At 53.8% G+C, this 14048-nt stretch overlaps 4 protein-coding genes across 4 annotated transcripts; 1 reads left to right on the forward strand and 3 right to left on the reverse strand.

The window, feature by feature from the left end:
* Window positions 1-47: 47 nt before the first annotated feature.
* Window positions 48-5000, reverse strand: PUNSTDRAFT_110263 (ATP-dependent DNA helicase; the record flags this gene model as incomplete). Its single annotated transcript, XM_007378986.1, has 18 exons — window positions 48-164; window positions 2156-2306; window positions 2356-2539; window positions 2594-2720; window positions 2790-2906; window positions 2966-3154; window positions 3267-3462; window positions 3516-3571; window positions 3622-3789; window positions 3838-3961; window positions 4014-4044; window positions 4098-4142; window positions 4193-4295; window positions 4347-4431; window positions 4482-4660; window positions 4716-4759; window positions 4812-4869; window positions 4932-5000. 18 exons carry the CDS (start codon window positions 4998-5000, stop codon window positions 48-50), a joined length of 2043 nt encoding a protein of 680 aa, XP_007379048.1.
* A 350-nt stretch (window positions 5001-5350) lies between these two features.
* Window positions 5351-7358, reverse strand: PUNSTDRAFT_129770 (NADPH oxidase; the record flags this gene model as incomplete). The annotated part of the gene is made up of 7 exons (XM_007378987.1): window positions 5351-5362; window positions 5416-5508; window positions 5564-5958; window positions 6024-6330; window positions 6381-6871; window positions 6928-7198; window positions 7248-7358. 7 exons carry the CDS (start codon window positions 7356-7358, stop codon window positions 5351-5353), a joined length of 1680 nt encoding a protein of 559 aa, XP_007379049.1.
* Window positions 7359-7807: 449 nt separating this feature from the next.
* On the reverse strand, window positions 7808-8666 carry PUNSTDRAFT_95731 (spindle assembly checkpoint protein; the record flags this gene model as incomplete). The annotated part of the gene is made up of 5 exons (XM_007378988.1): window positions 7808-8084; window positions 8139-8265; window positions 8331-8350; window positions 8402-8512; window positions 8569-8666. The coding sequence occupies 5 exons, from the start codon at window positions 8664-8666 to the stop codon at window positions 7808-7810; spliced, it is 633 nt and encodes a 210-aa protein (XP_007379050.1).
* A 180-nt stretch (window positions 8667-8846) lies between these two features.
* PUNSTDRAFT_80229 (nucleoporin) lies at window positions 8847-14007 on the forward strand. Its single transcript, XM_007378989.1, has 20 exons — window positions 8847-9018; window positions 9074-9184; window positions 9246-9342; window positions 9394-9809; window positions 9860-10835; window positions 10890-11080; window positions 11143-11248; window positions 11302-11473; window positions 11525-11634; window positions 11693-11825; window positions 11878-11952; window positions 12007-12083; window positions 12131-12216; window positions 12278-12600; window positions 12652-12794; window positions 12845-13094; window positions 13153-13273; window positions 13337-13438; window positions 13492-13634; window positions 13692-14007. Exons 1-20 carry the CDS (start codon window positions 9006-9008, stop codon window positions 13923-13925), a joined length of 3879 nt encoding a protein of 1292 aa, XP_007379051.1. The 5' UTR covers window positions 8847-9005; the 3' UTR covers window positions 13926-14007.
* Window positions 14008-14048: the final 41 nt, after the last annotated feature.

Here is a 14048-nt window from a genome sequence, read left to right on the forward strand (position 1 = left end):
TCGGACTATCGTGACCCGGTCCCGCAGCCGGGCTGAACCGAGGTGTTCTACGACCGCTCGGTCACCCGCTTCAGACCGCTCGGCCACCCGCTTCGAACACCGCTTCGGCCACCCGCTTCAGACCGCTTGCCTCCGCCCGCCTCATTACTCGCGTATCCTCTCTCCTTCGTGTTCAGATCACCGAGACGCAATCATGGTCACGATCGCTCGTACCGGGAAGTTGTTTACGAGCAATTGTACGTGTATCACGCACCTTTTCGCTTCCGAGCCTGCACTGAGCAAGCATTGCGGTCTCCTCGTCAGTGGGACGCAGGACGTTCTCCCAATCCGCCGCGCGTAGGAGTTACGAAGACACCATCAAAAATCTCTACGTGAACAAAGATACCAAAGTTTTATGCCAAGGCTTCACGGGGAAGACCGTACGTGTACCGACTTGACTAACTATTCTCTGCTCACTGCGGGCAGGGCACTTTCCACGTCAGGGAGGCATTAGCATATGGTACCAAGATGGTCGGCGGAGTTTCTCCCAGCAAAGCTGGTCAGACTCATCTTGGTCTCCCGGTCTTCGGCTCCGTCAAGGAGGTGCGGTGGATTCCCTTGACGATGATTTTGTGCAAACACCGGTTCTCTAGGCTGTCAAGGAGACCAAGCCTGATGCTACTGTTCTATACGTGCCACCTCCGTTCGCAGCAGACGCTATTCTTGAGGCCATCGAGAATGAAATTGGCTTGATTGTCTGTATCACCGAAGGCATCCCGCAAGCCGACGAGATAAAGGTTAGCCATTTGGGTCGCACATGTAAGATGCAACTCAAGCCTTTTAGGTCGCTCAAGCTCTCAACAGCCAGTCGAAATCTCGCATGGTCGGTCCTAATTGCCCCGGTGTCATCAACCCCCTTGGCTGTAAGATGGGCATCATGCCCGGCCATATTCATAAACCTGGCAAAATCGGTCTGTCTCACGTTCACTACGGGTACCATTGGACTCAGGGAATTCTTTTGTACAGGCATCGTTTCTCGTTCTGGAACTTTGACATACGAAGCTGTGGCTCAAACGACGGACGTCGGTCTTGGCCAGACGCTTTGCGTTGGTATCGGCGGTGACCCATTCCCTGGCACAAAACATGTGGATGTGATCAAGTTGTTCCTTGAAGATGAAGCGACCCAGGGTATGTTGCGCTCAAGGGCTTCGGGAACCGGGCTGACTCATTGGCCAGGTATCGTCATGATTGGTGAAATCGGTGGATCTATGGAGGAGGAGGCGGCTGAGTATTTGGAAAAATACAATAAGACACGCGCTAAGCCGAAACCCGTCGTCGGATTCATTGCTGGCCGTACTGCCCCACCGGGACGTCGTATGGGTCATGCTGGTGCTATTATTTCCGGTGGCAAGGGTGAGTGGTTTAGCTGGCCAAACAATTTTTAAGACATATGATTTTGGTCTTAGGTGCCGCCTCCGATAAAGTCGCTGCGTTGCAGAAGGCTGGTGCTATTGTCACTGACAGTCCGGCTAAGATTGGCCACGCGATGCTCAAGGTGATGATGTCTTCTCTGAGACGGACTTCTGTCGGCTGACCATTCGACACAGGCCATGCAGGATGCAGGGCTCGCATAGTCATTCACGGGTTATCTGCCGTTCGAAGGATGGCGATTGTGGCGTTGACCGATACCGGATACTATTAGACTAGTCTGTGCCATAACCGACACCTCCAGGGTCTGTGTGTCCCTCATGGCTTCTTGACCTCGCGATCCATACATCTACCTACAGTAGTGGCAGCTAAACAATCTTTTGTGTTTGGAGTGCTTGAGGGGCATGGTTGCCGATTCATTCCCGACTCAATGTGAAGCTCTGAGCGAAAGTCGGTGCGTACTCTACTACGATTCAAGGACTTGGCGACAGCAATGCAACGTTCATGGGAGGAAAATATCAGAAAATAATAATACGACATAAGCCAGTTCGCCCGATCGGATTGTTCAGTAACGACGGCCACGCTTGGACGTGTTTCCGCCACGATTGTAGCCTCTGCCACGGTTATAACTCCGGGAACTTGTGCTGCGATCATAAACCACATGCACGTTGTTTGAGTCGCCACGACTGGCTTGAGAGTATGGTCTCTTGACTCCTGTGGAGTGTGCCCCCGTGCCTGATATTCTGACATATTGTGCCGCAGCGCATTCCTTCTCGAACGCGGTTACCAGCGAATTGAAGTCGACGTCATCCATGCAACCAAAGAGCGGATGGCCCGTGGAGAGCTTCTGGTATGCTAACCTTGGGCTCGTTATCCCGAAGGCCATACGTGCGAGCATTCTGGACGAAAACGTTATTCATAGTCTGGCATCTCGAGGAAGATGCGCACCGTGGATCATCCCTGTCGGGACATGCCTCCAAAACCGCTTTTACCTTCTTCGGATCCGTTTTTGTCTTCGCGACTGAATCGAATGTAACGCTCTCTCCGGTCGTACAGAAAGTGCACATCCCGCATAGCCCTTCGGGGACGGCCGCGGCGTCACCGAAATACTCGGCGATAGCGTACGCTAGACCTAAAATAGGTTGAGTGTCTGCTAAGTCAGCCGCTGGAATAACGGATAACTTGCATTCTTCCGCTGTGGCTACTTCGATGACTTGGCGAAGCTTTTTTATAGCTTCTTCCTCTCGATCAACCATCTTGGCATGCATTTCGCTTGCAAGCCTTTCTACCTCAGCCGCATTCTTCGGGAGCGGCTTCAGCACAGCGTAGCGCTTGTGACGAAGGATCAGCAAAACCGCGGTAGAATGCTAAGTCGTGCTCACGTTTCTGACTTGGGATGCCTTCACAGTTACCAGGCCGTCTAGTTCCCAAGTATTGATAAGCTTCGCCATCACTCCTCGGTCGATTCCAGACGTAGCGGCAGCGTTGACCATATCAATCTACGTCATACTGTCAGTACGCTGATTTTGTATGCTTTTATGCACATGTGCATCCGCACCTGGTAACCGCCCGCTTTCGCAACCCATGCACCACGTACCGCCTTCGCAGCAGCAGAATTGTCCAACAAGACTTTATTGAAGTCGCCGCCTCGAAGGGTGATGTCGTAAACAGCATAGAAGGGAGTGACAGCCCGGATGAACCCGTAGTCAAGCTCCAAGGACGCATACGAGAGACCTAAGACATTACTCTGGATAGTTTGAGTCAAGATTAGCTGTGGTGATCAATGCCTTACCCGTATGTCATAACTTCATAAGTGGATGAGCGGGGACGGCACGAACAATGCAGGTTACGGCTAGTACACACTCTTTGGCTTGGGTATACAAGTTGAAGAAAATGGTCCCGTCGACGTCTGGAACCTTGGAAGCAACTTCTTCTAGCCAGCGCTGGAGGTCTTTCTTTGAACAAGTGTCTCCTCGGCAGAATCCCTCCAAAATGGGAATATCTGGGGCTGAGAGAATCATCAAGCAAGTCGATCGTAGTCCGTCACGACCAGCTCTGCGGTATCGTGTCAATTATTCCGATCCCATCACAATCAGATGTGCACGCACCTTCCGACTTCTTGGCTGTAACCCTCGATAGTTTTCGGCATATACAGGTGGATAACCTTGGCGAGGTAAGTAACAGTCCAGCATATTCGAGCTTGGTAAGTCTTACCTGACGAATATTAGCCTTGTCGATTCCCATACCGAAAGCGATCGTCGCGCAGACGACTGCATCATCAGAGTCCATGAATTCTTCTTGAACTCTTCGCCGTTCTTCAGATGCCAGGCCTGCGTGATAAACTAGAGGCTGCAATCCATGAACCCTGAGTTTGTCCGCAACCTGTATTGTGTTAGGCATATTACTAGACTGTCGTGAGAATGAAATGACCTCGGTAGCATGTCGTTGAAGTGTGACATATATGATTGCCGGTCCTGTCCTCGCCTCGAGCATTGGGACGATCTTGGCCACTTTTTCGTTCAAATCTGCGGCAACTTGCACCCGAAATTGCAGGCTAGAAAGTTCTGTTGAGCTCAATGACGGGCGAAGAACATCACACAACTCACTTCGGTCGAAACATTGGACTCCTAATTACGCCTAGAACGGTTTCAGCAACTTCAAGACAAGCAATCAAACGGATATTATCCTACCGTCCGTCGGATCTATCAAGAACTGACGACAAATATCGTTGCATACTGGTAATAGCGTGTCAATGATGCATAGTAAGAGGGAGGAAGCACCACACCATTCTGTGTAGCTGTTGCCGTAAGACAAAGGACTCTTTCAACATCCATTTCCTCAGCAAAGCGCGCGACCTTGAGATATTCTGGGCGGAAGCTTGCACCCCACTGGACGACATTCAGCAAAGGGCAGACCGAGTAGAAAGATGATTTGCAAACTTGAGAGATGCAATGAGACTCGTCAACAGCAAGCAATGATATTTTAACTCGGCTCATCATGGCCACGAAGCCTTCGTTATTGAGCCTATCCTTGCTTTGATAAACGAGAAGACCGACGTAGAGCACGATGCTCACCTTTCCGGGGCAACATACAGGATTTTCATCTGTCCGGACATTACCTCTTGCTTGACCCAGGCAGCTCGATCTCCCGTCAAGCTACTATCTAAACTCGCAGCCTTGACACCCAGCCCGACCAGATAGTCGACCTGATCCTTCATGAGTGCGATCAAGGGCGAGATCACCAGAGTGAGTCCCTGGGGCCGCGTATGGTAAATATGGTTAATGATGCGACGCGCATGAATCACGAACGTCCAGGCACAATGCAGGTACTTGGTACGTCAAGCTTTTGCCGCCTGATATGAGGTTATCAGAGGGTAAGAGGGGACTTATGGTCCTTGAGCGCACCACCAGTCGGAAAAAGAACAAGGGCATTGTCGTTATCAACGAGAAGTCGGTGGACGACCTAAGGTGGAGACGCGTTGCGGACTTAATACTGAAATGTGTGAGCAGAATGACGATGCTTGCCAACTCCTGGGCCAGTCTGAAGCTGCTGTGCCCAAAGATATCATGAAGAACTTGGTGCGCCTTCTCCATGCTCGTTCAATGGTGTTTACGATGCGTGAAGAGGAGCCCCAGGAAACCCCCTATACGCGACTCACAGTCACACTCCACGTGATCGCGCCAGGCAGCACGCATACCAAACGATCATTAATCATTTCACCTGCACTGCGGCTGGCATTCAGATAGCATTCATCAAGTAATACAGGGAAGCAGCCGAGGCGTGTATCAAATTATAAATAAAAGGGTTGAAGGGTTGCACAATGACCAGTTGAGGCAAAGCCACTGTAAATTGTTGCATCCATCACAACCAGCATTCCTGTCAACGTCTCATAGCAGGCTCTGAGGCGCGACATATGACAGCATCCAACGATTGGCGGGGTCGATCAGAAGTGTTCCTGGAAGACAATTCCGTCAGAAGCTGGTCAAAGGCGGCTCTGACATAACACACCTTGGCGAACGTAAAGTTGACTTGGGAGGAGGTGTGCTGAACAGTAGCCTCCTTGATCGCCTTCGCCAGTACACTGGGACCGCAGAAGTATGTCTGAGGGACGTAATTAGGCTGCCGCGCTTCGACGTATGGCAAGCGAAGTACTTACACCGACGGTGGTCCGGAGCTGCGAGTTGCTGCCGGCGATGTACTGACCACCCTCGATGGCTTGCTTCATGCGGCCGTAGATGCTCTTCCAATCGGGGCGTCCGAACATCGTCCGGGTACGGAGAAGGGTGAGAGGGTCGTATTCTGCGCCGGCATCGTTAACGGCGATGTTCCACAGCATGTCGTCGCCAATCTTCTGGGTGAGATAGATGTTGATGCGAAGGAAGTTCGGGTCTGCCTGGGCGGCTTCAACCTCTTGCAACAAGCTCTGGAACCAACCGAACGACGGAGCGTCGCGGCAAACCCAGAAGAACTCGACACGACGGAGTGAGCCGACGTTGCCCCGCTTCTGCCTGTACCAGATGTGCTTCAAAATGGAGGCGAATGGAGTAACACCTGGGGAGAAATAGATGAGCATGAAGAAGAATCAACAAACGAATAAACGAAAACACGGTACATACCGATGCCGGCGCCGATGAGGACAGCGACCTCGACGTTGAACACGTCTTCGGCAGGTGCACCGTAGGGACCGTCGATGCGAACCACCGGAAGGGATCGACCAGAGTCAATCTCGACGAAGTCGCCACGTGTAGCGCCCATCATGGTAAGCTTTTCGTCCTTCTCCTGTCCCTTCATCGCAGCCTGGGTGAGCGACGCCACGACGTTAGGGCCGGCGCCAATGATTTCTCCCAAACCACGAGTCCAGTCACCGACTTGACGGATGTGCACCGAGACGTAAGGGTCCTCAGGAGCGGAGGTGATAGTGAACTGCGCGTACGGTTAAAAAAGGCAGAACACGAAGACGCCGGAGAACTTACGGGGTGCCATTGCCACTTGGAAACGGAAGGCACCTGGATGAACAACCACTGTCCGGCGACATACTTGAAGCTCGGCTTGATGATGCGAAGCTCCATAGCACCGCTGGGGTGAACCAACACCTTGGACAAGCGAGTCGCCCTCCGGGCCCGGATTTCCCTCCACACACGTTCACCGAAGTAGATGATACCCGGCCAGATCGTGGCCCTCCAGCTTTCGTAGCCCAAGCAGTGCTCCGTCGAGTAGAAAGGGAAGGACGGGATGTAGTCGGGGTCGACAGAGTCGCGGACGAAGCAACCGGTAGCGTGCGCGTACAGACCGATCATGAAGAAGAAGGCAAGATGATGAGTGTACCAGAAAGCCTCGAAGCATTGGGCGCGAATCTTGTTGTGGGCGGTGCTGTACATGAGAACCATGATGAGCAGCATGAAATGGCCCGTGATGCCTCCCGCCTGATGGTAGTGGATATCGACGGCGGATTGCTTGCGGATTTCTGATGGAATGAGGGTTTCAGATCGTGAAGCGTTCACGGGCATGCACTCTACTTACGCCTCTCCTCCACGCTGATGAAGTTGACGTAGTGAGCGGTGGTGTGGACCATGGCCCAGAAGGCCATCGAGTAGGCGACCTGTCGGTGGAACCAGATGTTTTCGTCGGCGGGGAACAGCCATGTGAGCCTGGGCCGGACGACGCGGATGATGTTGCGGAGCATGGGAACAAGGATCATGCCACCGTCGAAGGCCAGGACGAGACCGGCACCACGGGAGGACCAGACCGACCACTGGAGGGTGTTGAGGCCGGCGAGCTTGGAGTTGACGGCCTGGCGGACGGTGAGTACGAGTACGAGAGAGAGGGTGCGGAGGAGATACCTGACTGTGCCAACCGTAACCGAAGAGGGCGAAATGGATGCCGTAGAAGACGACGTTGAAGGCGAGCCTCCGCCCGGTGAGGAACTCTCTCTGGAACCAGCTTTCGCCCATCGCGACTAGTGCTGATTAGTGAAGCGCTAAGATTGCGGGATACAGGACAAAGGAGTGTAGTCGAACCGGCCGACGAGCAGGACAGAAGAGAGAAGGGGGGAGAGGTATAAAGGACGACCTGGGCGGGGCGGGTGATGGCCGTTGAGTGTTCTATTCCGGGTGGCCACCCTGGCAACGTCTCTCCGCCATCACCGCCGTGCCCGCGCCCTGGGACACACCGCGCGGCATGGATTGGCTACCTCTCCCCTGGGCACCTCCGACAGTGCAGAACGTTCCACGCCTGTTCCATGCATCTCCCCCCGGCATGATCATCATTCACTCCGCAGACTCCCATCAGTCAGAGCTGTGCCAGTACATACTCTCCCCCGCGCACGACTATCGAGAGAAATCAACACCGAGAACTGATACAGTCCGCCACACGCGGACGTCCGCCGATCTGACGCCTCCGTTCACCCCTCGTAGCGGTACGCGACCATGGCCTCGATCCGATGCACGTCCGTGCTGAAACTCCGCAGCTTCACCTGCTGGCTCTTGCTCGCCTCGATCGCCAGCGGGTCCGTGTCCACCCATTCGTCCGCCGGAACGTCCGCAGACTCGTTCGTGTATGCGAGGATATTGAACACCGTGGGCTCCTCGATGATGGGCAGAAACGTGACCGTCGACACGATCTGCTTCAGGATGTACCGGATTTCCGCCTGGATCTCAGACTCGGGCTTTGGCTGCGCGCTGTTGACCGCCGTCAGTCGCCGGCCACGCGCGGACGGATGAAGAGACACTTGCGGCTCGCTCGCGTCCGCGGGCGGCTCCTGAAGATGAACATCAAACACCCAGCGTTCGAGCGGAGTTCGAGTGTCTTTGGAGATGATGGCAAGGACCAGCTGCGTCACTGATCCGCTAAGCAGCCATTCTGCACGAGATTCAGCGACCTCCGTGGCGCCCAGAACCGCAACGATGAGAATCCATAGCACTCACTGCTCACTTGCTTCAGGATCCTTGGCAGATGCGTCAAGCCTGATGATTTCCCGTCACGAACAACCACGCACTTGTCTAGATAGTTTTCCAATGCTAGATCCTGCGTGACGAGCACAGTCTGGCCGTACTTCTTGACCATGTGAAAGTCATCTTCCGGATAGACGCCTCTCTGGAAGAGAATCCTGAGCAAGAGCTCAGTGACTTGGCCGGGATCGAGCACGTTTGTTGCTGAACGGACGTGTTCACGGCATATTTGAAGAACTCGGTGACGATGCTGGTAGAGCCCTTGAGGGTGATAGCAGAGCGAGTCGGGGCGGCGGACTGTTTGGCGGACATGGGCGGGAGGAGGACAAAGAGGGCCGGGTGTGTGGACGCGACGCGTGTGACGGTGAAGGCGGACGGGACGCGTCGAGGTCACACGCCCGGGTGGTTTCCTTTCTGGGACATCGTGTTTTGAGTGACTTGTTGGTCCCTTCGTCGGCCAGGATGGCTTTCCCCGCCATGTCTCGTTCGTTTGCTGGCTCGCACCTCGCTGGTCCCAGCAGCCCGCTCTCTCTTCGCCAGCCCACACCGGCGCCGGACCCTGCCGCAAACCTCCCCGCGCTTCAGACAGCCAGCCAGGTTCTCCTCGAAAAGCTTAACAGAGATGCCCAGACCATCCCTGACCTCGGGGAGATGCTGCTCAGCCGTATGCCACCCGCCATCCGCCTCTTACCCGCCTCTGTTGACAAAGGCGTTTACAGCCGGCACTCCATCCTCCGCGTCGTACAGCGTGTTCCCGGACGACTACCGCGTGCCATTCCAGAAGCGGAGGCTTGCAGGCATTCCGGAAGGGCTGTTCCAATACTACAATTGTACGCCTCTTCGTGCTCCTCGTAACTCTCGCACGCTGACCATGAGCCCCTCTCTGTGCAGCCACCCATGTAACGTCACATATGGGGCTCCTGCCCGAACTGGAGCGCGCATGGATCACGATTGACCACCAGCTGTTCCTATGGGACTACGTCGAGGGGTGAGGATATATCCTCACGATCCGCGTCGCTTCTCAAACCCGAATATTCAGTGAGACCATCATGACCTACAACGAGCAGCCCGACAACATCACTTCCGTGGCTATTGTCAAACCGCGGCCCGGCGTGTTCATTGACGACATCGTCTACGTCCTCGTCATCTGCACACCCATAACGGTGCTGCTCATCGGCGTATCTTGCACAACCGGCAGACTGCCCAACGACAGACCTCACAAGGAAATACAGCTCTACGCCACGGAGATGTCCATCACGACGGAGGTGGAGATGACTTGTGTCGCTGGGATGGCCGATGGCCGCATCTTTCTCGCCGGTGCACAAGACGGAAACCTGTACGAGTTGCACTATCAAGAGAAGGAGGGGTGGTTTGGCAAACGCGTTCAGCTCATCAACCATTCAGTAGGTGGCGTGCACAGTCTGCTACCCAAGTTTGCTTCGTCTGCTTCCGATGGCCAGTTCTTTCTCGCCTCATGTCAACCGAAAGCTCACACATGATCACAGCAGATCGCATCGCCTCACTCATCCCCGACCCCGCGCGCGGCCTCTTGTACGCGTTAAGCGCCCGAAATGTCATTTCAGTATACAAACCGACCGGACCCAAGTCTGTCGAGCACGTGCAGACCTTGAACAATCTCTACAAGGCTGCCCAAGACAAGGCTCCCGGTGCGCCGGCGTTAACACCCAAAAACTTCCAGATCATAGCCCTTCACGTGGTTGAACCGAACGAATCCAGGGCCGGCGTCCAGCTCGTAGCCATCACCTCCACTGGCGTCCGTCTCTACTTCCTGCCCACGGCTGCTAGCTCGGGGTATTATAGCGGACTGGGGTCGGGCTCGGCCGGAGGTCGCCATCTTCAGCTCGTTCACGTCCGACTTCCACCACCCAATCTCCTTCATCCCGACGAACAATCGGCGCCGCTCAGGACTTCTGTACTAGGGTATGGCGCCGGCCAATCTGCGGCTCCCTCAAGACCGTACACCGTGTCCGGGCTTGAGAGCTCATGCTACGATGCTGGCCTCCTGGTTGCCGCACAGAAAGGCGATACAGACGGCGCCGACTTTTTGCTCTGCACATCACCGGATCTGACACGTGTTGGTTCTTTGGGTCAAATTCGGCCTCCCGGGGAACCCCAGCGTTTCAATCCATCGCAACCTACATACAACAACTCATACGGTGGTGGCCCTCCTAGACCGCCTCTGACGGAATACGCTACCCTGATCGTGGTTCCAGGGAACACATGGGCCATGGCAGCCGTTCCAAGGTCGTCGAATGTATCGGCGCCACCCAACACTCCATCTCCCGGTGTCATCAACGAATTGGCACTACAATTTTCAGAAACCACGAAGCAATTTATGGTCCTGACTAACGTAGGGCTGACTTTCCTCGCCAAGCGTCGCCCAATGGATTACCTCCGGGACGTCATCGAGGAAGTCCACGCAGAAGGAAACGTTCAATCGATCATTGAGTTCAGAGATAGGTAGGTACACGTCTGTGGTTGACCCTCATCATTACGTTGATTATACCCGCACAGCTTCGGACGAGATCAGACGTGCGCTATGTTACTCGGTCTAGCGAGCGGAAATACGTTCCTCGACACAGGAGAACTCCAAAACTCGGGGACACTGGCGACAGTGAGTCCCGATTTGGCTGCCGTGGCGAAACAGGCCTTCTACGACTTTGGTGAGAGACCGATATGGGCGGAAAGAATGACATACGGGACGGGTCAGTCGAAGTTTGGAGAGCAGTTTGCATACAATATGCAACTAATCGTCCCTTTCAAATAGGTGACGGCTCCGGTACGGCAATCTTCAGCGGCCGAAGAGAAGGCTTGGCCCTCTATCTTGCGCGATTGGTCCGTCCGATATGGAAAGCCAAGTTGGTGTCGATTGGGTAATCGAACGTTTCGTCTTACTGGGTCCTGTCTGACGCCCTTTCTGCTATAGTGCGCTGGGCCTGCGGCAGCTCAATGTTGACGAGAATCTACTCGTTACTATCCAAAAAAATCTTTTCGCCTTGAAGACTTTCCTCGATAAGAACCCGCAGCTATTCCACTCCACCCCGGGAGATCAATCTGGCGCGAGGTCGGCTGGCAGTAATGAACAAGAAGCGTGGCGGGTGGGCTGCCATTTCTGTCTGAGATGACATCCTTTGACGAATCGTACCCAGGTGGAACAAGAATCCGTTTCGTCACTTATCGCCCTCTTATCGCGGGCCGTAGAGGCGATCTCCTTTGTATTACTCCTCAACGACTATCGTTTGGGAGAATTAGTCGCTCAGTGAGTTCTGTGCCGAACAGTGTACTCTGTGCTCGGAGCTTGAGCGATCAACATTCAGATGTGCACAAGATGTACAGAAATTGGTTGATTCCCTCACTTTCGAAGAGCTGGTAACTGGTCAAAACGGTGTTGCCGTATCTAGGGCTCTCGTCAATGTTGTTATTGATCAACAGATCGGTCAACAAATCGGTGTACGTGCACCAGTGTGTCATCGGGAAGTTCGCTCATATACATACGTTGTAGGTTGACACCATTAGTGAAGTACTCCAACAACGATGCGGCACTTTCTGCAGTACAGACGATGTCATGATTTACAAGGCAAGTCGCGACGACCCCGATCGGGCTGCTTTCCACTCAACCACATGCACGTAGGCGAAGGAAGATGTCCGGCGAGCTGTTGAGGCCCGAAACCCCACCGAACGTCATGACTGGCTTGCGGAGTCGCTGAGGTCAGACCGATTCACCCACATCGAGATCTGTGCTCATCGGACTGCAGCTTGTTTGTGAAAGGCGCGCGATTGCTCGACTCAGAGAAATTGAAGGAAGTCGTGAAGGAGTATCAGCAACTAAGTTACACGAAAGGTGAGTGTTTTACCACCCGATACCGCCCACTAAGCCTTCTCTGACATTGAGCATGCACCAGGGGCCGTCGAATTACCGCTATACTGCGCAAAAGCCATGGATCCGAAATCTCAAGGACGGGAGTACTGGCACGCAGGCTGTCCTGATAACGATCCACGAAGGGAGGCTTGGGAAGAGCGGCGGCGTTGCTATGACCTTGTATTGGAGTCGCTGGAGAAGTTCGAGCAAGCCGTTACCCAGTCAAGTGCGACGTCAACGTCCGAACAAGCGGAGGCAGTACGATCGCACGCATACGAACTTGCGTTCCTCAGTGACGACGAAATCTTCCACTCTACGCTCTATGACTGGTTGATAACGAAAGGCTTAGCTGACGAGCTCCTAGAGGTATGCTAGCGCGTCTCCGTATCTTAATTGAGATTACATCCCATTCTCCAGATGCGACCAGCATACCTTGAAGCCCACTTGCGGCGAGAGCCTGTAAGCGTGGAAAAGTTCCAGTTGCTCTGGCAGTTCTACGTCAAGGATGGACAACCACTCCGTGCTGCTGAGGTCCTCGCTGCCCTTGCAGAATCTACAGAGTGAGCTTGATTTCCACTGGAGCGAAGCACGCACTGAGTTCGATACCCAGATTTGATCTCCCCCTCGAAGCTCGTCTAGAGTATCTTACGTTGGCAGTGGGTAACGCGAAGTCACATCCAATCTCGGCGGGGGGAAGACACGAGACCGCGATAGCGTTCCTCACCGACCTGGAAGAGAAGCTTGAAGTCGCCCAGGTTCAGCTGGAGATTTACAACGTCCTCTCCCCGCACATCCACGAAGGCGGCGAAGTCACTGAACGGATTACTGCTCTTTCCAAGAAGCTATTCAATATTTCCGACGTGAGTCGTTCCGAAACATTCACAAACATCCTTGATATCGAAGGCGGCTTGACTGCAGCTTTATCAAGAATATGCCGAACCATTCGATCTCCCTACCGCAAAGCTCTTGATTCTCCACGTGTCAGGGCATCGAGACACCAACTTGACGCAAACGATATGGAATCAAATATTCGAGGAGGGTAAGCAGATGCCTTGTTTGGGATCGGTCAGAATCATCCTCACTTCTGGCGTGATTATTACAGCCGCGGAGGATGGGCCACCGGATGTCGCTGCCGATCGCATCGTGTCCAAGACTACGCCCCTCGGGCAACGCTTTTACCCATCCGAAAGCGCTTTCCCTCTTCGTGAGTGACCTTCGATGCAGTTGCCCGCCAATTCCGCATCTGATGGGATATAGGTCACGTTGCTTCTTTACTCGTGCGATTCGTGTTGCGGCACAAAAATGCGGTCCCCGAAGGTTGGGCGCCTCGCATTCTCGTGCAATGCGGCGTGCCTTACCCGGAGGTTTGGGACATTTTCCATGAGATGTATGAATCCCAGGTACGATTAATATGTGAACGCTCGGTTTCCCGTAGTGATGTTTTTGGTTATATGCAGATTCCGCCCTTCAATGAACAGGCGAATGTGCAGATAATTTCCTCGGATATCGCGGTACTGCTCAGCGACTGGCTTGAGAACGCAAGACAGCCGACGTCCTCCACATCAACGGAGATACCAGTCAGCAGGATGGACATGGCCATCGATCAATACATGTCGGAACTCGAACCAGGCCGAACTGAAACAAGAACTTTATACGAAAATGTCAAACGTCAATTACGACGCAATTGGTAGTTGTCGATCATGAGGATCATATCGCTGTAAACCATATGCTGTATCTTAATATTGCACGTCGAGTCAACATCATAGGCTTCTCCGGAGCTGTCACACTTCAACGTATGCTTTTGTGACTTTGTG

This window comes from Punctularia strigosozonata (assembly GCF_000264995.1).
Source record: "Punctularia strigosozonata HHB-11173 SS5 unplaced genomic scaffold PUNSTscaffold_1, whole genome shotgun sequence".
Classification (NCBI taxonomy): Eukaryota; Fungi; Basidiomycota; class Agaricomycetes; order Corticiales; family Punctulariaceae; genus Punctularia; species Punctularia strigosozonata.